Source organism: Erinaceus europaeus, chromosome 12 (assembly GCF_950295315.1).
Source record: "Erinaceus europaeus chromosome 12, mEriEur2.1, whole genome shotgun sequence".
In the NCBI taxonomy this organism is placed as follows: Eukaryota; Metazoa; Chordata; class Mammalia; order Eulipotyphla; family Erinaceidae; genus Erinaceus; species Erinaceus europaeus.
The window spans coordinates 68515391-68541399 of NC_080173.1; the positions used below are offsets into that span (position 1 = coordinate 68515391).

Genomic DNA, 26009 nt, shown 5'->3' on the forward strand with positions numbered 1-26009 from the left:
TCTTCTACAAATGTGGAGATTTATTTCAACAAAGTGTGAAAAGAATACATTTGACTGAAGCTCCTTGCTCATCAGGGTACGTGTCCATCAAGCTCTCAGTGAGAGAAGTGAAGGCTGCGCTGTGAACAAAGTGAACATTGTGTGGCAATCCCAGCTCAAGCAAGTCTTGGTCGATACGTCACTGATACTCCTGCCTCAGAGGCCTTGCATGTGGAATGGGCGGTGGGGACAGTAGATTGCTCGAGTTTGGTGGTTCTTCCCGACTTCTGCATGGGAAAAATCCCTGCCCAGGGTTAGTGAGGCACTCCAGAAAGGGGAGTAGGGGTGGCGTTACAGGGCTCTAGAGATGTATTCACCAAGCATGGCTTAACTTGGAAGAAGAAGAGGTAAAAAGTATAACCCACCCTGCCTCTGAAGAAGAACCAGGGCCAGCACAGGATGGGCCAAATGGGAGATGGGGGACATCCTAACACCTGTAGGTATTCAGAATCTTAGTAGTTGAACCCAAATTTTAGAGGCATAATCTGGTCAGAGATGAGGCTCATTTTTAAAAGGTAAGCAGATACCAGCAAAGGCAGCTTATTTCCTGGACTGAAAACTGTTCCCATTTCCACCCTTTTCTGATGGTGACTTAGCACCTGAGCCTGCACTAAGGCAGCAGAACTGAGGCTCTTGGGGTCAACCAGTCCTTGACATATCTAGCCGCACAGTGGCCCCCCCTGAAATCTAGAGCTGCCAGGGTCCCACCAACCCATCTGTACATACAGCTTCTGGAGATGGGGAGGTAGAGCACTTCCTTGTATGTGAACTAGAGGGTTATGGATCCGAACTAAAGCTCGTGCATGTGTTCATACCACAGCCTCTTAAGTATCGTAGTGATTTCCTTGGTCTTTGATGCCAAATGCTATGAGCTGCACTGTAGGAAGCAGACGCTCCCCCAGCCTCGACGCCTTGACTACTTGCCACTCCTGCTTTAGGAGTGGGGGGAGGCAGTAGGTTCTTTCCTCAAACTGGTCGTTGAAAATAAACTCTCCGAGGTCCCTGCTATAAGTCAGGGAGGGACCAGTGAGCCTGGAAGACAGCAGCACCTTGACAGGTTGTGAATAATTAAGGTCATTCGGATTCTGTGTCCCTAGAAGCCTCCCTGCACAAGGGAAAGTCACTTTCTGGACCCAAAAGCACAGATGTCACCAGGGATCCCTCTCACAAACTTCCAGGAGGCCTGCCGCACTGTGTTGTCTGTGTACGTTCCAGAAGCAGCAAGACCCAAGGGGAACAAGGTGGTGGGCTGCTTGGGAGAGCTGTCCTGGGAATAGAGGGGAGTGACTCTGTAGGCCTCTGGGACCATCAGCGTTCTAGGCTCCACAGAACTTGAACAGAAACAACCTTCCACTCCCTAAAAAGACTATATGGCACACTCTCCCTTTGTTCTGAGGAACTAGCTCCCATCAGGCACTAGAAAGGTAATTCCCCTGGCCCTGGCTGTGACACCAGGGGCTCCCACTAGGAGTTAAGACACTAGTTAAGCAGTGATGTTCAGGGCAGGGACAGCTCTTTCCATTTGTTATAAGAGAATCTAATCCAAGACTGAAGAACCCTAGGTCAACTAGTGACTTGGTCTAGCTTTCTGGATCATGGTTTTGTCCCCCATCATTTAAGTTCCCACAGAGATTACAGTTATATGCTCTAATTTTCTTCATACCCGGGAACGTTGGTGTGATTAAACTGGGACTGATTCTCTAGTGCTTACTGTGTTCTGGGCTGAATGTAGGGGTTAAGAAGCAATGAACCCAGGCTTGTTCCTCTGTCTGGGCCTGTGGCTGCAGGCTCATGAAGCTGGTGTGACAGGGCTGCTGACAACACTCATCTCACTTGGGCTGGAGCCAGGGGGCAGCCTGTAGCAAGACCTCATGGCACATGTCTGTACCTTTCATTGTCTTCTCAGGTTCTGTGCAGGGAGAGGGTTGTGGTCACAGCCAGGGTAATAAATAATGAACCAGATAGGCGTGACCGATGGGCTAGAGGAGGGACTGTGTGACTCTGTATGTCATGCAAAACCTGAAAATATTTGAGGGGAAGCCATAATGCCACTTTGATTCCAGTGCTGGGTGTCTGGTGCCTTCTTATTACAGTGGTTTCCGTCATAAAAGGCAGCTCTAGCCCTTTGTCCGGGGCAGGGCTGGAAGCTCTGCCTACGTAGAAGGGGAGTCCATAGTGGAGAGGATCCGTACGACTTCTGCTCGCTGAGTGGGTGAGATGTGCTGGGTCATATGGACGATGGAATCCATGGCAACCTCTGGATTGGCCTGAACCAAGCTGGAGAGGAAGGTTGGGATGGTGAAGAGAGGCATCCAGAACAGGGTGGCATAAGAACTGCTAAAAGGGGGGCCAGGGTAGCACAGCGGGTTTTAAGCGCACATGGTGCAAGGACCAGCTTAAGGATCCCGGTTTGAGCCCCTGGCTCCCCACCTGCTGGGGGTCACTTCACAGGCAGTGAAGCAGGTTGTTCCCCTGACTAATCTTGGGACTACGTGGGCATCAAAATAAGTTCAAGAATCAAAGGATGCTAAACCTTGGGTGGGTGGGTGGGTGGGGTTGTTTTGATAAGAAGCACGATGTCTGCGTGGCTAGACAGTGCATTCTCATCAGTGGCTTCTAAGGTCAAGGGAGAAATCCAGGAACATCTTGACTGGGTGATTAAAACTAACACCAGGTCAGGAGATGAGCATAATGTCTCCTGACATGGCACTGTGCGAAGTTCATGTCATCTATGCCATATTTTGGCTGGGTATGCATAACCTCCACGGGAGGGGAGGGGTGGTCAAATTAAAAAACAGACACAAGTTTGTTCAAGTTAAAGGGAGTCGGGCGGTAGCGCAGCGGGTTAAGCGCACATGGCACAAAAGGACCAGCATAAGGATCCCGGTTCGAGCTCCCAGCTCCCTGTCTGCAAGTGTCTATCTTTCTCTCCTATTCAACAACAATGACATCAAGAGCAATAACTACAACAAAAGGGAATAAATATTAAAAAAATAAAGAAAAAGTTAAATATGTTAATAAAAATATGTTAATAAAAAGTTAAATAAGTTCTCTCTACTCCTATCCTATTGTGAAGACTTCAGAATACAGCTGGGCCAGGGAGGGGGCAGCCTCCCAGGAAACCACTGTGCAATCAGATGACCTCAGAAGTGTCCCTCCAGTTTGAGGATATGCATTTGGAGCTAGTATTTGGGCACAGTGAACTTAAGCCTTCCACTAGGTGAGATTACAGAGTGCCCCTGGGGACTGAGCACTTCGTTTCAGGGCTTTACTCTTATCTGTGGGCTCAAGCCCTAAGAGGCCAGCATCGTCTTGCAGCCTAAAGGAGCCCCCGCCTTACCTGCGGATCTGCTTAAGGACATAGTCTCTGCTGATGTATTTGATGTTTTCCTCTATTACCGAGCGGACACCATCTTCCTCTGTCAGCTGTTTCTCCAGCCACTCCACCAGATCCTTGTTATTGTCCCAGACGTAGGCCTGGAAGAAACAGGAGACTCGAGATCAAACACCAGGGGCCAGGATGGATAACCCTAACTGTAACATGCTGTTGTGCTCGAGTCCCTGCCCTGTCAGCACTGAAGTAGGAAGAGGGGTGGTCGTCACTCTCCAGTTCCATCCTGTGCCTGCACACAGTGGCGCTCACACTGTCCCTACACGTCCACAGATGATTCAGTCTGATGTTTACTGGTTTAAAAATGTGCTTTCTGAGGAACTGAGTCCTGATTCCTAAAATGTAAGTCTGTCAGGTAACAGCAAGCAGATGAGCTGTGTGACTGACTGATGGGAAGGAAATCTTGCAGTTTAATGAAGAGACACCAACAAGTTGAAAACCTGACTCCTATTTTACTTTCTGTGAGAATATTCAGAGGGTCGGGACACCCAATAACCCTGAAAGTCTCAAGAAACCACCTTTCCTCCCTTCTTTTCAAGATCATTTAGCTGAGCAATTCCTAGGTAGTTGACTACATAATAATTCAGGAGTGTGTTAGAAACCTAATAGCCTTCTCCTTGCTCTCTTCTCTCATTTTCTTTACAAATCATTTAGGAATCATTTTGTTAATGGTTTCCGGAAAACCAAGTACCACCATTAGAGCTCATTCATATTTATGTCATTTTGTTTGGGTAATTAAACACAAAGCTCGTCATTTAAAGGTGCGCTATCCTTCTCCGTTATCACTAACGAAGTCAAAGTCAGAATGACAATGAGTTTGGTGCTGTAATGTAATAGGTGGTGCATCAGAGACTCGAGATGGGGGTCAGGGAGCTGGTATATGAGCCAAGGCATCAGGCTCAGCTGTAACCACAGGACCCAGAAGAGAAGTTTCTATCACTGAGAAGCCAAAGCAGCACTGCCCTGATTTCTTTAAAGGTTTATTAATGAGAGGTCGGGCAGTGGTGCACACGGTTAAGTGCACAAGGACCCAGGTTCAAGCCTCTGGTTCCATCTGTAGAGGGGAAGCTTCAGGAGTGAGGAAGCAGTACTACAGGTGTCTGTCCTATCAGATTAAGTAACTGAATAAAGCTTATTAATGAGAGAGAACCAGAGCATCACTCTTGCATGTGTGATGCCAGGGACCTCACGTTTGAGTCCAATGCTCTATCCATTATGCCAACTGTCCTGTTTCCTAACTTTGCGCCTTTAAAAACATGAAGTCAGGAGTCAGGTGGTAGTGCAGCAGGATAAGCGCACATGGTACCAAGCGCAAGGACCCGAGTTAAGGATCCCGGTTCGAGCCCCCGGCTTCCCACCTGCAGGGGAGTCGCTTTACAGGTGGTGAAACAGGTGTGTATCTTTCTCTCCCCCTCTGTCTTCCCCTCCTCTCTCTGTCCTATCCAACAGTGACATCAACAACAATAAAACAAGGGCAACAAAAGGGAATAAACAAACAAAAACCAAACATGAAGCCCGGAGTCCATGGCCCACCATCACGTACACCAGAGAGATGCTCTCATTAGTAAATAAATATTAAAGTAAGTCTAAAGTGCATATTTATTGGAGGAGCTCTCCCTACAGATGGGGACTGGAGATCTGAACCTGAACCCTTGCACATGGTGTGCCACTGCTCAAGTCCGACTTGCACATTTCTAGTAACTTTAAAAAACTATTAATGAGAGAAACAGAGCTTCACTCTGGTAATATGCAGTGTTGAGGACTGAACGTCCAATGCTTTATTGATGATGACACCTCCCAGGTCATTTTAACAGTTTCATTTTTTTTTTTTAAACAAGAGCACTGATCAGCTCTGATACACAAGTCTCAGCCCTGAAAGTCGTTTACACAACCATTATGTTGTCTCTAAGTCCTTCTCTAATAATTCTTAAGGAGTCCTTCACAGTTGAAAGATGAAGAAGTCCCAGAATTGAGACAGAGAGAGAGCTAGCTTACCAGACAGGACACCTGCCTTTTCCATGCACACAGCCCAGATGCGAGCTGGTTCTTGGAGACATTCTGGTGCTCTGTCTTTCCTTCTCTGTTTTTGAAAAAGCAGCCCAGGAGCTGTGAAACCGTGTGCATGCAAGCCCCTGGCACAACACAATCTCAGAATGAAGGATCAGCAATTTGCTTTTGCTGGCCCCAGATTTGACTAATTCTATAATCACCAATAAAAATATTAGCACTTGTTGGTGTGGTCAAGACAGTGCAAAACTGAGCCACTCTGGGAGTCGGGCAGTAGCGCAGGGGATAAGTGCACATGGCGTAAGGATCCTGGTTCAAGCCCCTAGCTCCCCACCTGCAGGGGAGTCACTTCACAGGTGGTGAAGCAGGTCTGCAGGTGTCTGTCTCTCCCTCTCTCTGTCCTATCCAACAACGATGATATCAATAACTACAACAATAAAACAAGGGTAACACAAGGGAATAAATAAATATTAAAAAAAAAAAAAAAACTGAGCCACCCTTCACATCTATGGTTGTGTCTGAGCAGTGCTAATGTGTTCTGTTCCTAAGGAAAGCTGGTCCCACAGTGTGGCTGTCTTAAACTTGAGTCCAGGCTCGTGTGTAGCCCCCACATGGATGAGCACACCTAGACACTTGAGCTGCAGCACTGGCGATTCAGCCTTGCTCCATGGCTTCAGAACTTCTGCACATGCCTTAGATTTGGAAGGAGAAATAAATAAAACAATGAATGCTTCTTGGGTTTCAGAATGAAGGGGGGGGGGGGGGCTAGCTTTATCCAAGAATCCCAACGCCTTTAGTTTAGGAGAATATTTAATACTCTTATTAATCATTTTTAATCCGTTTGCTTTTAATTAAGAAACAGCATGATGCTTTCCTATCAACATATGCCAGGGAGCAGATTAATTGTGGCTTAAGATAACTCTCCTTGATTGGTGTAGTGTGTTAGCTGATGAGATGCCTGCTTGTAACGATGCTCAGACACTACACTGGAGAGCCAGCTGCCCTCTGGAGAAAACTCTTCTGCCTTCCCCTCCTGCAGCCACAGAATCTGCTAGGTGTTTAGAGTTCCCAGACAGGATTAGAGCCTGCATTCCAAGTTTTAGAGTTGCTGCTCTAAAGTATCCCCTTTGAAAATACAATCCCCTTCCTAGAAAAGATATACTGAGTCTACAACAGCTGGATAACAACCACCCAAGCCAAACTCCAATAAAGTATCACAGCAAGAGTACATGAAGGTAATGTTCTAGTCAATAGTAATCTTAGCAAGAATAAGCAAACTTAAGCACCCACAGTGCCACAGGTTTTTTCTACATAGACCTGGGGGTGGGGGTGGGTAATAGACCGCTGTGAGCTACTTTCCTCAAACCAAGAAAAGCAGGGGTCCATTCCAGTGGACTAGGGAGTCTACAGTTCCTTCTTTTCCCTCAGAGTTCCAGCCATATGGAACAAGAAGTCACATCATTTCCCTGTAACAAATTCCGACAACTACTATATGAAAGGACCTGGCTTAAAGCCCCTGCTCCTCATCTTCTGTCAGAAAGAAAGACAAAGTGGGGGTCGGGCAGTAGTTAAGTGAGTTAAGAGCACACAGTGCAAAGCACAAGGACCAGGGTAAGGATCCCGGTTCAAGCCCCCGGCTCCCCACCTGCAGCGTAGTTACTTCAAAGGCAGAAAAACTGCCTCCAGAAGCAGTGGATTCAGGGAGTCGGGTGGTAGCGCAGCGGGTTAAGTGCACAAAGCACAAGGACCAGTGTAAGGATCCCAGTTCAAGCCCCTGGCTCCCTGCCTGCAGGGGAGTCACTTCACAGGTGGTGAAGCAGGTCTGCAGGTGTCTATCTTTCTCTCCCCCTCTCTGTCTTATCCAACAACAATAATAACTACAACAATAAAACAACAAAGTCAACAAAAGGGAATAAGTAAATAAAATAAATTTAAAAAAAAAAAGAAGCAGTGGATTCATGGTGCAGGCACTGAGCCCCAGCAATAACCCTGGAGGCAAAATAAATAGTTTTTTTTTAAAAAAAAAAAGACAAGGTAGCCAAAAATGGCCACCGGAACAGTGGAGCTATGCAGGTACTGGGCCCTAGTGGTCATCCTGGTGGCAAAAACATGGCTGATTGTCCCCAGCCTTCCAGTGTGAAGTGCTGGGCTGTTAATCTCATGACAGGTATGCCTGACACTCATCCTAACTAGGACATTTTAATACCAATAAATTACCGATTAATAAATATCACACCAGTGACCTTACAAATAGTGTTTAGTAAAAAAAAAAAAAAAAAAAAAAAAAAAACAAATAGTGTTTAGTTAGTATCTTATCTCTGTACCAGCAGATAAATATCTACAACACTACCATCTTCACCAATTGTGTGTAGTAATTAGTGTGCCTTACAAAGCCTAAATGACTTATTTTAAAGCTTTCCTAAGCACTAGATAGCTGTGTGCCACATTCTGACACTGATTAAACCTAAGTCCTTTCCATATTTTATGGCACTATAATGATGCTTTTTCTTGTTTAATATTTATTCCTTTTTTGTTTTATTGTTGTTACTGATGTCATCGTTGTTGGATAGGAAAGAAATGCAGAGAGAGGGCTAGAGAAAGACAGACACTTGCAGACCTGCTTAACCGCCTGTGTAGTGACTCCCCTGCAGGTGGGGAGCCGTGGGCTTGAACCAAGATCCTTATGCCGGTCCTTGCACTTTGCGCCACCTGCACTTAACCCGCCGCACTATTGCCCGACTCCCTACAATGATGCTTTTTCTTTGCTTGCTGTTAGACTATGAACCACAAACACTACTCCCTACAGTAGGACTGTCTCAGTGGATTCAAACAACATCCTACCACTCATGGTAACAGAATCCTTTATGGAAAACAAAAAATTATACTGCTCAGTTATATAACAACTCAGTATCTTCAAATTTCCTATTCTTTTTCCTAGAGTAAGATTAAAAGAACACACATCATGGCTAACAGATGCTTATCAGTAAATGTCCTTTCCTACCAGTAGCATCAATAAGGATTAAAGGTTTACTCCTTGGTGCCGTGCCTCAGACAGTCTTTGCACTTGTGAAACGCAGCGCACAATACCTATCACTGTTTGAAAAGCAACAACAACAAGCAGCAATGGTTTCAAGTCATTCCCCAAACACAGAGCAGATTCTCGGTGGATGGCAGCCCTTCAGAGGTAGCACAGACAGCTTCTGAACACTGTGACACTTTCTTCTCTCAAGGGCGCTGCAGATTTTATCACCCACCCCACATTAAACTAGGTTCTGCTGAGCCTGCAGAATATGGAAGGAGGCTTAAAGTCACACTACAGGGATACCGCCCTTCCTTTCTCTCCTTAGTTGCTGTCCACATGGACTGAAAGCTCAGGGACTGCTGTCTTCCGGTGTGCCCCCTGAAGCTTCCTCCACAGTTCTGGGCCCGGGGATGTCTTCTGCACTTCATTTCCAGCCAAGAGTCTGAGTACATACACTCAACTGTCCTTCCCACAGATAGGAGACAACAATAACAACCAATTCCTCCAGACACACCATCGTCTGGGAACAAGGTGCTAAGCAACTGGAGGACCTATCTACTCTTGCTGTGTTTGGAGGGAAGCGATTCCTTCTCCCTATCCTTGTGCCCACTGAGGCCGTGCACGTCCATTAGTGACTAATGCGGTAGGAAAGCAGTATAGGCCTCTCCTGGCCACACACACGCACACTCCATTTACCTAGCCGGCCACTCTTAACTGGAGAACAACCTCTTATTTTACACTTGCGTGACTTTCAATGCCAACTTCCACTAGAAGCTGCCAGTAGTCACTGACAAAATTGTCTCACTCAATTATGATGCCACACACTGACCTCAACCTGAACCAAATGTCACATAAGGCTGTGCTCCCCCACTGCACATCTGAAATATTTATCTAAAGAAGCTTTTCAGTCGTAAAGAAGCGGGTAGACCTCCATGAAGGTGCATCTTAGAAGCAGCCAATTTACTGGCTTTAAAACTATGGGATGTGAAGGCGATCTGGCTGCGACATCTGTCACCCCACTGATCACCAGGGTTGATTCGGCTGATCTGGCTGGCTAGGCGGATGTCCCCTTCCTCCCTCACGGCTCCATGTGAGTCCCTCCCAAAGCTGCGCACTCGGTCGAACAGGATGGCCTTCCCTGAATAAAACTATCAGCAAATCATGGAGTTACATGCTGAGAGTGGGCAGGAGACTTCAATGAAGAGGTGGAAGGGCCGGAGCTCCAGCCCTCCAGTAATATTCTATATATCCAGTAGCACACAAAATGGTTTTGATCCTATAACTAGTAAGGAAAAGACAAAGATACAGCAGCTGGGGAAGGTGGTTCAGTGGATATGCTTTACATGCTTTACACACTTTACATGCTTTACACACTTGAGACCCAGGCTGGGGAAATAGCATAATGGCTATGCAAAAAGCCTTGTATGGGGTGGGGTATATAGCATAGTGGTTATGCAAACAGACTTTCATGCCTGAGACTCCAAAGCTCCAGGTTCAATCCCCCATATCACCATAAATCAGAGATGAGCAGTGACCTGGAGGGGGGGTGGGGAGGGGGGAAGCCTTGTACACCTCAGGCAGCAAAGGTTCTAAATTCAATCCCCAGCACCACCATAAACTAGAATTGAGCAGTGCTCTGGTGAGAGAGAAAAGGAAAAGAAAACTTAAGACCCTAGGTTTGCTACCTAGTAATAGTACTGTACATTAGTAGTAACAATATGTCAGAGTAGTATCTAGTCTCTCATTAAATAAATATCAAAAAAATAAATAAAATTTAGGGGCCCAGAAGTTAGGGCAGTGAATAAAGTACTGTACTCTGAAGTATGAGATCCTGAGGTCAATCCCTGGCATCCCATGTGCCAGTGGTACTGACGATTCTCTCTACCATTCTCTCTCACTAACAAATCTTAAAAAGCAAAACGAACAAACAAACAAAAAATTAGAAATGCAGATGAAGTGCTGGGAGTATGGATCGACCAGTCAATGCTCATGTTCAGCGGGGAAGCAATTACAGAAGCCAGACCTTCCACCTTCTGCATCCCACAATGACCTTGGGTCCATACTCCCAGAGGGTTAAAGAATAGGAAAGCTATCAGGGGAGGGGATGGGATACGGAGATCTGGTGGTGGGAATTGTGTGGAGTTGTACCCTCTTGTCCTATGTTTTTTTTTTTTTAATGTCTCCTTTTTTAAATAAAGTTAAATAAAATTCTATAAAAAATTAAAATGTATTTCTAGTGCATGCTACCAAATATTGTCTTCTCTTCCACTGTTGAGATCTCAGGGTCTAATGCAAAGTTTGGTATTAAGTATTCACAAGATTTGTTGAATGACTGAGACTGAGCAGCAAGAATTTTTTTTTTTTTTTTTTTAACCAGAGCACTGGTCAACTCTGGCTTATGGTGTTGTGGGGGATTGAACCAGGGACTTCTGAGCCTCAGGCATGACTGTTTGCATAACCATTATGCTATCTACCCCCCCCCACAAGAATTTTTTTTTTCTTTTTTAAAGACTTTATCCATTTGTTAATGAGAGAAAGAGCCAGGGATCAAACTCAGGACCTCATGCTCAAGAGTCTAGTGCTTGACCCACTGAACCACATCCTGGACCACAACAAGAAATTTTTATTTCAGCTCTGGTTTATGGTGGTGCTGGGGATTGAACCTGGGCTTTGGAACCTCAGGCATGAGAGACTATGTGCATAACTATTATACTGTCTCCCCTGCCAACAAGAACTGTTTTACAACCTCTTCTAACAAGACACCATCATATGCTACTGAGGAGGAGGGCTTTATGCCCACAGGTTCCCCTTCCGGACCTGCCCACATAGGCAACTTGCTTTGCGATATTCAGTATGGCACAAAAGCTCTGCCGAGAGGGTGCACCTACCACCTACCTTCACTGTTCCTTCCACTTCCACAAACCAGCGCCTTAGCATGGCCTGGATCTGGCCGTCAGTCAGCTCAGGGTTGGCATTATGTATTTTCTTCTTTACTAGGTCTTCTAGGAGAAGACGCCTCAACCGCCAGTAGAAGAAGGTACGGGATGTTTTCCAATCCAGGATGTCCTACATTCAGACAAGAGCACGTTTACTCACCCCAGTCATTGCTCAGTGCTGGGCCCAGAACCAACCCCACAGGCACAAAAACCAACTTTCCAGCAAGTCCCCCAGAGACTCAAGAGCTGGCAGGAAGCTCCCAGTACCTGCAGACACCTCCCTAATTCAGAACTGCAGGCCCTATGCCCTGCTCACAGCATCACTGTACACAGCAGTGGGCCCGCTGAGCTTACTGCACAAGAAATTCTGGAGAGGCGGTTGTGAATTAATTCTCAGGTTGGCTGAGAGTAAGGAATGGGTTTTGAGCAGATGGCTCAGAGATCAAATGTGAAACAGCTGCTGCTGCTGGCCCCAAAGGAGGCACATGTGCCTCAGTTTCCCAACAGTAAAATGGAGCTTGCCTCCTGAGCAGTCTGTGGTCACTTAAATCATTAATTGTTTCCATCATGGTTGTGGGAAAAGGGAAAATAAAATAGGCGGCCATGTGGTGGTGCACCTGGTTGAACTCACATTTTACCATGAGCAAGGATCTGGGTTCAAGCAAGTCCCTGCTCCCCATGGGGTGGGGTGGGGTTATTAGCAGTGAAGTAGTGTTGCAGGTGTCTCACTCCCTCGTCCCTCTCAATTTCTGTCTCCATCCAAAAAATAAGAAAATGGGAAAAATCTCTGAAAAACAAACAAAAAGCCTGAAAATGGCTTGATCTGCACAACCTGTTTTAGTCCTGCCCTAACAGCTCCCTTACTGTGTGTCCATGTGCATGTTGTCATACACTCACTCGCTTGCTTGCAGGTCTCTGACAAGCTGGAGAAGTGGCAGCCACTGTACTTACGTTAATAACACCCTTCTCTTGCATCCGGCCTGGGGTGTCGTGCAAGTCAGCAAACTGCACGGCTACCTGATGGTAAATAGGAGTTAGGAATTCCTCCCGCTCCTTCAACTTGTTCTCCAGCTCCTTCCGCTCAGCTGCACTTAACTCTGGGGTGCCTGCAATTAAATAAACCTGCTTGTCATATCCTATGGTGACCAGGAATCTCTGTACAGGAGCAGCTAGTCACAGGAGCTCAGCAGACCTGCACCCTCCCTGGCCTGACTCTCCACTGTCTTTATCACCTGTTTGCTGAGTCACAGAATTCTACAAGGTGCTTGGCCTGTCCTTACCTTGCCACAGGGAGCTCACAGGCCCAAATTTCCCACTCACGACTATGAGAGCATCATGCGGTCCCTCTCCTCAGGCCGGCCACCACCTGGAGGTCTGTGTCTCCCATCACTTCGCGGATAGTCAGGATTCCTTCTCCATGAAGGACATTGTTCCCGTGCACAGAGTGGCTGCACCACTTCATATATGGAGCATGGTGGGACATGTGCTCCATGCCAGTCACTCACCAGCTCGATAAAGACCTGAACAACTCTTAAAGTCACAAACTACTTTACTTCGAGGCTTCTCATCTCAGGCTTGAAAGCTCTTAGCCTGAAATCAGCAGAATCCAGTCTAATTAGAGCCATATCCATGTGCTGCATGCCCATTCCGGAGATTTGCCAACTCCTAATCTCCCACTTGGACTGCTACTGCCAGAGTCAAGCCCTGACCACATCACTAAAACACTCCAGTTCTTGAGCTAATAGAGAAGGAAAGGGGAAAAAAGAGGAAAGTGGTCCACAAATTGCACTTGAATCACTGGGCTTATAAGCAGAGGAGCACCCTCACTCAACCGATAGGAGACTATAGATTCCTTCTAACTATGAAGCTCTGCCTCTCCCTGCCCCTCAATAGTGTCCCAGCAGAGGTGCTGCTACACAGTGCTTTTTCTTCCTAATTACTCACAGAATGGGACTTGCAATCAATACTGAAAATTTAGCTGCCTGCCTGGTAAAGAGGAGTTAAGTCTAGCTGAAGGAGCAATAGGTGACAGTCCCTGCCTGACGTTGGGGGCAACCTGAAGTGCTTTGTCACCAAAGCTAACAAATAAATGCATGACCACAGGTGATGGGATGCAGAAGAGAAAGGTCTATTTCAAGCATCTCTGTCTGGGAACAGGCCTTGCTTTTTTATGCCACTATGAATCATATGCCATAAACAGTCTTGGGCTGCTGAGTGAGCCATAAGCACTATACATAAACACATGTTAATAGAACAGGGGTGTAACTAGAGTACCTAGCTTCATTTTTATGGGATATTTGATGCCCAAGACTACTATTCTCTTTTTAAAAGTACACCATTATTTTAAAAACTGTGATAAGGAGTGCTGAAAATTATTTTCACATGGGGGGGTAATCACTTTGGATCCCTGACACTTGAGTGGCCTTCTTGCCAAACCAGGTAAGTAGCAAGACTATAGGATGAGATGAAGATGCCTTCATTCTGACGAGGATTAACCTGGAAAACTGTCACAAGGAAGGTTGGTTGGTTTCTTTGAAGATGAAACTATCTCAGTTGTAAAACCCTTAACTGGAAGCAAACATTTTCCCTCTCTTGCAAAAAAACTTCTTTAAGAAATGGTTGATTCTGGGGTTGGGAGAGAAAAAATACAAGATGAGCCTGGATCATGCTGTCACAAAAAGGGAACACTAAAAAAAAAATGACTAAAATGATTAAAGAAATTATAAATGAGGGAGTTGGGCAGTAGCACAGCAGGTTAAGCGCAGGTGGCACAAAGCAAGGATTGGCGAAAGGATCCTGGTTTGAGCCCCTGGTTCCCCACCTGCAGGGGAGTCACTTCACAAGTGGTGAAGCAGGTCTGCGGGTGTCTATCTTTCTCTCCCCCCCTGTCTTCCCCTCCTCTCTCCATTTCTCTCTGTCCTATCCAACAATGACGACATCAATAACAACAATAATAACTACAACAATAAAACAAAAAGGGAATAAATAAATATATATTTTAAAAAAGAAATGATTAAACTGATAAAAGGACACAGGCACCAGTTTGAAGGTGTCTCACTGACCAAATCTGGAATAATTTGAGCACTGAGTTCATAAGAGGATAATGGTATTAATTATTAGACTACTTAGGATACTCTCTTTTCCAGCAGAATAATCAGAAATGGAATCAGAAAATCACTATTTTACTGTCATCACAGTAATTGATTTTGTCATAAATTATCAATGAACACTAAAATTAATGGGTGAACGTTTGATGAGGAAAGAGATATTTACATTGTCTCAAAGTATCACTTTACACATTACTTACTAATTACAAAGGGGGAAGATAGTTAACCTTCCAGTGAACTAACAAAGTGAACAAACTCTTAAACAGGTAGTCAGAGCTAGGACAGTGACATCAGCTGGCTCCTGACATGATGTACCAAGAAGGACGTAACAGCACTCCTGCAATATTCCTGCCAAGAGCACATAATCTGAAACCAAGGAGAAATACAAGACAAATCCAAATTAGGAATATCCTATGAAAAAGTAGCATGGATTCTTCAAAAACTGGAAAGATCACAAATGACAAGGAAAGGTCAAATAACTATCATACATTCAAGGAGGCTAGAAATACTTGACAACAAATTGCACTGTGTGGTCTTACAATTCAGGGTGAAGACTTTAAATTTAGATGGTAAAATATTAGTATGAATCACTAACACATACTAATAACTGGGTGTTTACTATGTGTTAGATTACATTAACTATTTTCAGAATATAGCTCATTAAGTCACTCTGCACAACTCAGAGCTATATCTGGTCAGATATTAGCACTACTGCCAAGCTAAGCATTTTGTCCAAGTTACTTCATATTAATCATCTCTAATTCTTATAACAACCCAATCTATTTTTTAAGAAAAGTACTATTTTATCTAATACTTTTTATTTATTCACTTACTGGATAGAAACAGAGAGAGATTGAGGAGAGAGAGAGACACTTATGAAGGTCCCCCTTACCCCCTACAGGGGCTTGAACTTGAGTCCTTGCTCATGGTAACGTACGCTAGACCAAGTGTACCACTATTTGGTCCTACCCAATCTATTTCACAAAAGAGAAAACCAAGGCTCTAAAATATAAAGTGACTTGCACAATAGCATCCAGTTCTTAGGAGGAAAAAAATCAGATTTATATTTGGGTCTGGCCTTCTTTGAAGCCCATGCTTCCTCACATGAAGCCTGTACTGAAGGCAGTGGGTACAGGAAGGAAATCAGCTGGCGAGTTTGGTCTGCTTGGTTAGAGGAGAGCTAAGAGCACAGCTCAACACTGGATGCAGAGGATCCTCGGAGAACTCAAAGCCTAGGGGCAGAGCACGTTAGGAACAAGGCCTTGGTTTTATCAAGTTGGAGGGATAGAGAAAACTGGCTCCTGGATTAACAAAGGTCATGGCTAGCCAATCAAGCTCTTCAAGAGCTTTGACAGAGTAACAAAATAAGCACCTGTAATGCTCTGGCCTCCTGAGAGTAGGTAGATGAGAGCGTCTCCCAAAGGCTGCCTTCTTTGATTCCTTCCATAATGTTTCTGGTGGCAGCTCTAGACCTACCTCAAATAAATAAATAAAAATATACGCAAAAGCAAGGGAAAGCAGAAAAATGTATGTATTTTTAAATGCATGTGAGAGAGCCAAGGCTTTCTGTGTTAAAAGAGCCAAGGCTTTTTTTGTTTTAAGGCAAAAAGCTCTCTGAATTTACTTTCTGAAAATAAAAGGCGGCTTGTAAGCCAGTTAGACCATGTGTAGCATACTGAGGGCTCTGTTCTCCTTGTACAGCAAAGCAGCCAGCCCCGGTAATGATTTAGGGGAGATTAACAAATATGTCAATGTCTATTTTCTGCTTAATTTAAAAGCGGCGTCTATAAAGATTTTTGACTTCTGAACCCTGTTCTCCTGAAAGAAAGAAGGTAAGAATGAGGAGGGGGATAAAGAGTGATTATCCTATCATTGATCGTTTGTCAGGAGCATTTCTTATTCACTGGACTATTGTAAAAAGCTAAGCTCTCGATCAATCCTGTAAGCTCCCTGTACAATTAAATATCTTGGAATGGGTTTCTTTCTTTTCTAGCCAGATTGCAGGGCCTCAGGGTTTTTAGGAAAGCAAGTTGATGTGTGTGCACATGTGAGAGTATGTTTAAGAATATGCTACAGAGAGGAAAGTTATCTCTCACCTCACCCCTGAATCCTACTATAGAAAACGGTAGGCTGCCCCCATTCCTCCTTCCTCAAATAAAAAGTCTCACGAAATCCTAAAATTTCAACCTTAAAATTAAAACTCCAAACAAAAATGCAGCACTAAATAAAGAAAAGGTATTATTATTGAGATGTTACTATCTATAGGACTCTTAAAAATATTTAGTTATTGCAGTGGGAGGGGGGGTAGAGCATCACTCTGGCACATACAATATGAATGCAGAACCTCAAATTTGAGGCTCCAACACTACTGTGCTGCTTCTCAGGCCTCTGCTAGGACTGTTTAAATGTTTCTGTGCCTTAAATTCTCCTAACAATCCTACAAGATTACATCTTAAAGAGTCACAAAAAAGTGAAGTCACTTGCCCAATGTCACAATGGTATGAGATGGTAGAACTGGGACTGGGGTTAATGGGGTTAAGATGGTCTGGCTTCAGCATATGTCCTTTTTTTTTTTTTTTTGGTTAAATCTTTATTTATTTATTGGGTAGAGACAGCCAGAAATCAGAAATCATGAGGGAAGGGGGTTACAGGGAGAGAGACGCCTGCAACGCCGCTCCACTACTTGTGAAGCTTTCCATCTGCAGGCGGGGATCGGGGGCTCAAACCCAGGTCCTTGCGCATTGTAACATGTGCACTCAGTCAGGTGCACCACCACCCAGCCTACACACATCCTCTTTTAAATGAAACAAGCAAAGTGACCCATGCAAGCATCCAGAGAGCAATCACCTGCCAGCTGTTCACAGGGCTAGGACACAATGAAAAGCCTCATCTCTCCTCCATAGGACCAAAGCTGAAGAACAGATGATTTCTGTGGGAGGGTTTGCACCCAGCCATAACACTGGAGGGCAAGCACAGTCCTGGATGAGCAGACCTCATCCAATAGCGCAGGGTTTGGGTGGGGGGCTCGGGGCGGGTATACGAAAGCTGACATTTTGGCAAGCTAGTAATTCTCTGCTCGAAGGCACTAGATGACCCTGAAAGAAATTTCTACAAGAGTTCAGGCAAATAGGAAAAAACTTTTCTTCTTCTTATATTATGATAGAGAGTCAGGTGTTGGCGCACCTCTCTGGGCACACATTTCAATGAGCAAAGACCCAGGGGTTCAAGCCCCAGTCCCCACCTGCAGGGGGAAAGTTTTGAAAGAGGTGAAGCAGTGTTGCAGGTGTCTCTTTCTCTCCCTTCCCTATTGATTTCTGGCTGTCTCCAATAAATAAATCAAAATACAAAAAAAACAAACAAACACATTATAAAGACAGAGAGAAGCAAGGATAGAGATGGTAAGAGAGATACTTGCAGTTTGCTTCACCACTTGTGAAGCCTCATCCATGCAGGTGCTTGAACCTGGTCCTTGATCACAACAACTTGTGTGCTCTACCAGCTGCACCACCACCCAGACTCCAAGAAAGAGTTTCATAAAAGAGTGATATTAAAGTGTGCTCTTCAAGTTGTTAACTTAAAAAAGTCATATACTCAATTTTAACTCTTATGGGCCTTTCTTCCCTCTCTTAAGAAAAGAGTTTGCGGGAGTCCAGCAGTAGGGCAGCGCATGAAGAACAGGTGGCGCAAAGCACAAGGACCAGCATAAGGATCCGGGTTCAAGCCCCTGGCTCCCCACCTGCAGGGGGTTCGCCTCACAGGCAGTGAAGCAGGTCTGCAGGTGTCTATCTTTCTTTTCCCCTCTATGTCTTCCCCTCCTCTCTCCATTTCTCTCTGTCCTATTCAACAATGATGACATCAACAAAAACAATTAAAAAAATTAACAAGGGCAACAAAAGAGAAAATAAATAATAAAAAAAATTTTTTAAAAAAGAAAAGTTTGCTTTCACTGGTTAAATACTTATGGTAAATAGGATACTCCCACAAAGCTTCTGAATACTGGAACGAACACACACACACACACACACACACACACACACCCCTCTCAACTTAGAGACTGAAAAATCAGCATAAAAAAGGCTGGAATCTTATTAAGATTCAGAAGTACAAACACAAGTAGCTGTTTAAAAGATCTATGTAATCACATTTTCTATATTGAAGAAATTTCTCTGTAAAGATAGCAAGATAAGATGGAAGAAAAAAAAAAAAAAAGGCCTGTAAAACTATTTCTGTACCCATCACAGGTGTGCCTTTCTTTATACAAAAGCATTCTTGAAAAACTGTGTAAATCAGATCCTGCTTTAAATGCCTTAAGGGAGCTATTCAGAAGGAACCCTGCAGTGAATTCTTTGGTAAAGCAAATAATCCTTTTGTAATGGGAATAATTTCTTCCAATGTATCTAGTTGTTTTTTGTTTTTTTATAATCCCATTTTCATATATCTGCTTTTCTTCAAAACGGACTATACCTATCTAAATACAACTGCATTTGCATATTGATTTTAACTGCAATCCTCTCAAGGGATATTTAACCCTAAGGTTTGTTGCAATGGTGTTCTTGCTCTGCTGTTTTTACTTTTCAAAGTCATTGCAGATATTTCCAAATAGGACTAGAAAATGTATTATTCCCTTTGCAGTCCTGTCTCCAGTGCCTCTGAGTAAACATCCCACAGGAAAAAGTCAGCAAACAGCACAGAATTCTCTAAATTCTCACGGCAGCAATTCTCAGAATTTTTTTGAGTTGCTCTCCCTAAGTCTGGTAGGTCAAAGGGCAGGGATCTGGGTCTATTGGGACCAAAAGTGGAAAAGGATCTCTCAGTTGCACTATGATGACAGCTTACCAGCAGGCAGAGCTATGGTTCAGGTCTCTGGCCTCACAGAGTTGTGAATCAGTATTTTCAGATAAGACACAGCCAAAACATCCCAAAATGTCACTTCTTCTCAGAAAACTGTCATTATTGTAAGTTGCACTGAACCAAACAGCTTCTGAATCAGTGTGATGACATGGTTCTAGCTGCTGCTAACTTAAAGGAGGACAAAGCATTAAGTAGTTTGTCCAAGTCACTACAGAGCCCAGCGACTGGGTGGCCGCAGTGCCAGTCAAGACAAGCCACGTAATCGGTGAGTGGGCCAGAGGGTGCTCCCAGACCGGCCACTAGGACTTCTCTCTTTCCTACTCCAGATTTCCCAGCCAACGACATGACTTTTGGCCTCAAACAGCCTTTTGGGTTCGTTTCTTTTAGAGATCTATTTTATGAAAAGAAACCATCATTTGGTCAGAACCAATATGGGGGATTGAATTTGGGGTCTCAGGCATGCAAAGCAATGAACTCTACCCCACAGCCACATCTATGGCTGCTTGTTTTTCTTTCTTTTTTCCTTTCCTTTCTTTATTTCTTCCTTTCTTCCTTTCAAATGCAGGGCCTCACACACACTCTACCATTGGGTTATATTCTCCAACTAAACAACACATTACTTTGGGGTGGGGAGAGATGGCTGAGGATGAAACCCCATACATGTGGAATGAGGGTGCCGGGTATCAAACCTCATACATGTCTCTGTCATGTGGAAGCGTGCACTCTAATACTTGGTGGGAGCACTGGCAATACTGGCTCTTTTCAGGCTGTAACATTTTGTCAGTGGCATATGAAAGATGGAAAACACACATGGCTCCAACACTCTGATTACTTATGCCAAAAAAGTAGCTAAGCTCCTGAACCCTTTATTCCAAGAAAGGGTCCTTTTCCCATTATTTTGACTTGCTAAAGGGAAGGCTGGGAAGAAAGGCATTCCTAAGAATCTTTACAGACATGTTAGTCCTTACCCACAAGTCCCATTCTGTGCCTGGGTGCCTTGGCCATGCTGGCTGTTGGATAGGTCTGGAAGCGCTAGCAGCGAAACTTGGGCAGAGCCACCTCTGCCTATGTCAGACTGTTACTCCAAGGACACAGCTGAGGTGCTATTTAGGAACAGGGCCTCACTGTACTGAAGGAGAGGGCCGGGGCGGGGGGGGGGGGGGAGAGCCACACCTACAATCATTTCATCCTAGCAGCGAGTAGCTCTTTATCTAAAATTAATGTATCATTTCTCTCTAAGCAAAAGCAGAGGCAAAGAATGCAGGAGAAGGCCTCAGGTCACAGCATTCAAGAGACCAAGTTAGAAAGGCCAACTCCTTGCTTCCAAGCCACTCTCCGATGGTCCATGAGAAGGTAGAAGGATATCAGATACAGAGAGGACTTTGGAGGGATGGGGTGCTATTTCTAAAGGAGGCATGTAATTCTCTCAAGACAACCAGTGACTGGACATTTGTTCTTCCCGCACGAACTCTACCAAGTTTCAATTCTGAGAATCCAGGGGCACAACTGGCCCAGCAATACAATACAGTGAATGATATTTGCGTTTAATTTCACATTTCTTTCTAGAATATTTCTGTCCTTTACCTCTATAAGGGATCAAAGTATGTCCTGTTTTCGTACTCTTAGTTATAATCATAGAACTGCAAGTTAGTAATTCATCACCATCCTACTCTCATAGAATAACAAAAGCCCCCCACCTGCTTTTTTTTTTTTTTTAAGAAAATTGAGAAATAAATTAAACATCCCTCATCGTCCTAAGAGAAGCAGCAGTAATTCTGTTTTTGAAAATTACATTGTGCATTGGTTCGTCTAAGTGTTCTTCCCAGTGCAAAGGCTGATTTGGACAGAGACTGGTAACCTGAGAGAACATTTACTCCAACAGACTTTCTCCCAAATCAAATTTTTCTCTGTGGAATTGGCTTGAGGTCACAAAGGAAAATCATTCTTCCTTAATATTGACCAAACTTAGCAGTCATCAGAGGTAAAATCTGAAGGAATTCCAAGAAATGCAGAATGAATACAGGTAACTAAAATTCCACTCAGCATACATTTATTTTTTTTCTGAAATACATTTATTTTGTATCCTGGATGACTTATTTAGCTATTCTTTTTTGCCTCTTTCACCCAATCTAAAAAGTGAAGACTTTTTCACCCACTCGATTAGAGCAGGTAAATAAGGCCAACCACTTTTAATAACTAAGAGAGATAGGAAATGATGCCTATCCCTGTGTTTGAAAGATACTTTGCAGATTCATAGCAAACGGTTTCATTACATTAGCTGAAATTCCACTTTTTTTTTTTTTAACTGGGGAAATACAATTGTTGGTACATGTATAAGATTTCTCAGTTTTCTGCAAAGCATTCTGATCCCTCACCTAGGTGGTCCTCCACCATCGTTCAACAGAACCTGTAAATTCCCACCTTCCTCACCCCCCTCTTTACTTTGGTGAAGTACACCAGTCCCGGTACACGTCCTACTTTGTGGTTCCTCTTTCTGTTATTATTTCTCAGATTCTGTCTATATTTATCTTTCTCTTTCTGGCTTATCTCACTTAACATGATTTCTTCAAGCTCCATCCAAGATGAGGTGAAAACAGTTAAGTCATCATTTCTTACAGCTGAGTCGTATTCCATTGTGTATATATATCACAACTTGCGCAGCCACTCATCTGTTGTTGGGCACCTGGGTTGCTTTGAGGTTTTGGCTATTACAAATTGTGCTGCTATGAATATATATATATATTATATTTATGTATATAGATATGCATAGATCTTTTTGGATGGGTGTGTTTGGTTCCTTAGGATATATCCCCAGGAGAGGAATTGCAGGGTCATAGGGTAAGCCCACTTTTAGCCTTCTGAGAGTTCTCCAGACTGTTCTCCACAGGGGTTGGACCAGTTTACATTCCCACCAGCAGTGCAAGTGCTGGGCATTCCATTTATAGGTGAAGAAAGTAATGTTCAGAGAAGCTAAATTATTTACCTGCAAGCATTATAACCAAGACTCATATAAACTCCTTTCTATCCCAGATCTACTGTTCATGTTTCCAAGATGCCTTGGGTCTGAGCTTGCTTCACATTTAGCAGACTAAGGATTCTTTCTTGAGTGCCATTTTGGTCAAGGTTGAATAAATATGGGTTTTTTTCAGTGTGGACAGGAAATTGATAATGAGATGATTTCTAACCAATGATTAAATGGCCATTATTTGTGTATTTCCTCCCTTTCCTCTTCCTGTATTTCAAAAGTTAAAAGGTGCTGGGTGAAGGTGGAAGCCCTTCCCTTTAAGAGAAAGAAGCTCCAGTCTCACACCCCTCACCATCCAGTCAGTCTGCAAGCAGATGTCAGAGAGGATCCCTCTTCTTACCACCCAGTTACTCTGAAGGGATGATAACAGCCATTGGGGGGTTAAAAAGAGGCAGTGAACCCCCAGTTAATGAGTAGAAATTCAGCAGGCAGTGTAAGATAAATGGAGCTCTCTTTGCTTCTGCTAGAGTCAGCATGAACTGCGGCCCTGCGGCTTGTTTGTGGCAAATGGAGTGCGCGAAATATCAAAGGGCAGTGATCCAGAAGAAGACCGACTTTGACAAATTTTAAATTGGCCAGAAAGAAAACCAGCAAAAAAAAAAAAAAGGAAAAGAAAAGAAAGAGAAAAAAGAAAAAAAGGAGAGATTGAGAGAGAGAAAGAGAGAGAGAGAGAATCATGCAAATTGTTGTGTCCTGCAATTGTTAGTGGTAAAATACAGCAGCCACAATTGCCGGGTGCTGGGAGCAATTATGAGCCATCTAAGTGAGATGCTTATCAGTGGCTGAAGCTTTCAGAGCTCTCCACATACAGTTGTGAGTAACTTGCTCGTGAGCTGCAGTTACTTTAATTACAGTGTGTGGGATTGGTCAGAAGTAATTATCCTGTTTGGAGAAGAGGGGAAAAAAAAATCACCTCAACAGTCTTGGGTGGCAATAGATTTTATAAACAATTTTACCAATTTCTTGTAGTATGTGTGCATTTCCCATAACAGGATCAGGCTGCCAGTGGGTTAGTTATTGGTGACTGTCACCTAATGGCAAACAATGGGACAAAGACAGGGTTTGGTAACTCAAGTCCCTGCACCTGGTTCAGGGCTCCAAATGCCAGGATATGCAGTCTCCAGAAACTGTAAATACTCAGAAGTTTCTGTATCTCTAGATGCTGAGGGCATAGAACCCACAAATCCACAAATGACTCTTTAGTAGTTATGCTACCATTTGCAACATAAATGAACTGGTATCTTTTTTTTTTTTCCACTTCTATTCACCGAGCATCACTAGCTTTCATAGACAATATTTTTTGAAAAGCAAAACCAGACAAAAACAAGAACCTCAAGTGATTGTCTTTACTAACACAGTAAGGGAGAACTAGGCAGGAAATCAGAGTTATAAAAAAAACTTGAAACTCTTTCAGACTCTGGACTCAACACAAGGCCCGCATGGCTTAGTCCTATGTTCACATCCTACTTTCCCAAAGCTACGGGAACAAATGAGCAGGCGTGTGTTGGTTGAAAGCATCAAATACAAATGCTCCCTGGGTTTTTTTTCTGGCTGTTTGGAAGCACACAGCACACTCTATTTACCTCACTTTTCTTGCTCAGGATGGCCCCACAACACCACTAGGGTCTGTCTCTGTCATTTCTATTCTATGACATTGACTCGCAGTGACTGAGAAGTGAGGTGGGCTGCTTGTTCAGACACAAGAAGAAATAGTAATTTAAATCTACATTATTCTCTGCCTGCATAGCCTACCCCTAACAACAACTATTACCTAATCATTCTTTACAAGGACATCCACAGGCCTAGAAAAATGTGCTATTTGAAATATAAGGAAATATTAGAAGAAAAATAAGGTGACTTTTTGCTTTTTTCAGATCCACTTTCTCTCCTATTACACACACTATTTCATTCTACCAGGGTCCTTACCACACAGAGGACTGTAAATAAAGATTATCATGAATTTGATCAAATGCTTCAGTGCCTCCTCCCCTGGCCTATGAATGCACTCATTACAAATCAGCTGAATGGCTCATTGATTTGCCAAGAAGACAAGCAGACATACCCAATCGCTCAGCCAAGTGGATGTAGACGGGGTCCACCCGACGCATGGTTTTCACTAGATCCTTTTTGCGGAATTTGATTTCTACTGTCCCTTCAGGCTCCAAAACCGATCCCCTGTATCAGAGAGAAAGAAAACAAACAGAAACAAAGGTATTTTAAAGGAAGGAGACAACAGAATGAGGCCAGTTACGATTTGTGGATCAGGAAATAGCTTCATTATGGTTTTGCCCACCCGTGGCTCAGAGAAGTAATTCCAGGGTGAGAAGCAGGTATCAAGAAAAGGCCTGGTACAGAGCAATTAAAGGAATTCTCATCGCCACACCAGTTTCCTTCATTCTCAAAATGAGAAGAATACAGATTTCACTTCCTATAGCTGGCAAGAAGAACAGAAATTACATTATTGTCCAGAAAAAAGAAAGAAAGAAAGAGAGAAAGAAAAAAGCAAGAAAATGTAAGTGCAGTGGGAGGAACAACCTCTAGCACTTAGGTCACACACTAGACCAGTAAATAGCAGATCAAATATTCCAGCAACTTTTGTGGAAGTCACAAAGTGAAACATCTTTGGGTTGCTTCTAGTAACCTACTAGATAATGTATTACAAAGAAGTTAACCTAAACATCTTAAAAAAAAACAACTTTTAGGAGCCGGGTGGTGGAACACCTAGTTGAATACACATGCTACAGTACTCCAGGACCCGGTTTGAGCCCCTGGTCCCCACCTGCAGGGGGAAAGTTTTGTGAGTGGTGAAGCAGGGCTGCAGGTGTCTCTCAGTCTCTTTCCCCTCCTTCCTCTCGATTTCTGACTATCTTTATCTAATAAACAAACAAATAAATAAAGATAATTAGAAATCAAAAAAAGAAAACCTTTTACATGGAAGAAAAATAAAGAGGGGTTTGGACGATGGCACGCCAGGTTAAGCGTACATAGCGCTAGTTGCAAGGACTACGCAAGGGTCCTAGTTCGAGGCCCTGGCTCCCCACCCATAGGGGGGTTGCTTCACAAGCGGTGAAGCAGGTCTACAGGTGTCTATCTTTCTTCCCCACCCCTCAATTTTTCTGTCCTATCCAACTACAACAACAGCAATAATAACAACAACAATGGAAAAAAGATGGCTACCAGGAGCAGTGAATTCATAGTGCAGGCAGAGAGCCCTAGCAACAACCCTGGAAGCAAAACAAACAAAACAGAGAGAGAGAGAGAGCTGCTGTTTCTGAGTGCTTACAGATAAATCTTCACAATAATCATATTCATTATATGGTAAGTACTCTCTTACTCCCATTTCACAGATAAGTAAACTAAGGTACAGGAGGTAAAGAGATTTGTTCAAGTCAAACTAGTGGTAGAACTGAATTTGAAATAGTCTCATTCCATGTACTGCAAAGATATCAAAATAAGGACCAAGTGAGGACTTAAAAATAAGAAATATAGAACTCTAGTAGCCCAGCAAAATAGCTCACAGTATAGCGAGCTGCTTTGCCATCTATGCGACCCAAGTTAGAGCCCATCCTTGCCACAATGAAAGAAGTTTTGGTGCTGTGGTTTCTTTCTCTGATTCTCTGATCTCTGCCTC

At 43.8% G+C, this 26009-nt stretch overlaps 1 protein-coding gene across 1 annotated transcript; it reads right to left on the reverse strand.

Annotated features, from left to right (window-relative positions):
• On the reverse strand, positions 1 to 25919 carry LOC132542121 (acetyl-CoA carboxylase 1-like). Its single transcript, XM_060204894.1, has 6 exons — positions 25897 to 25919; positions 24441 to 24553; positions 12347 to 12501; positions 11355 to 11525; positions 3380 to 3516; positions 1 to 2316 (listed from the first exon to the last, which is right to left on the reverse strand). The coding sequence occupies exons 1-6, from the start codon at positions 25917 to 25919 to the stop codon at positions 2193 to 2195; spliced, it is 723 nt and encodes a 240-aa protein (XP_060060877.1). The 3' UTR covers positions 1 to 2192.
• Positions 25920 to 26009: the final 90 nt, after the last annotated feature.

Coding starts and splice junctions, on each gene's coding strand:
- LOC132542121 (XM_060204894.1), bottom strand. CDS start 25,919: ATGGCAAAGCAGCTCGCTATACT. Junction 24,554..25,896: donor GCAAAGCAGCTCGCTATACT/GTGAGCTATTTT, acceptor TCTCTGATACAG/GGGATCGGTTTTGGAGCCTG. Junction 2,317..3,379: donor GTCCTTAAGCAGATCCGCAG/GTAAGGCGGGGG, acceptor CTTCCTCTCCAG/CTTGGTTCAGGCCAATCCAG.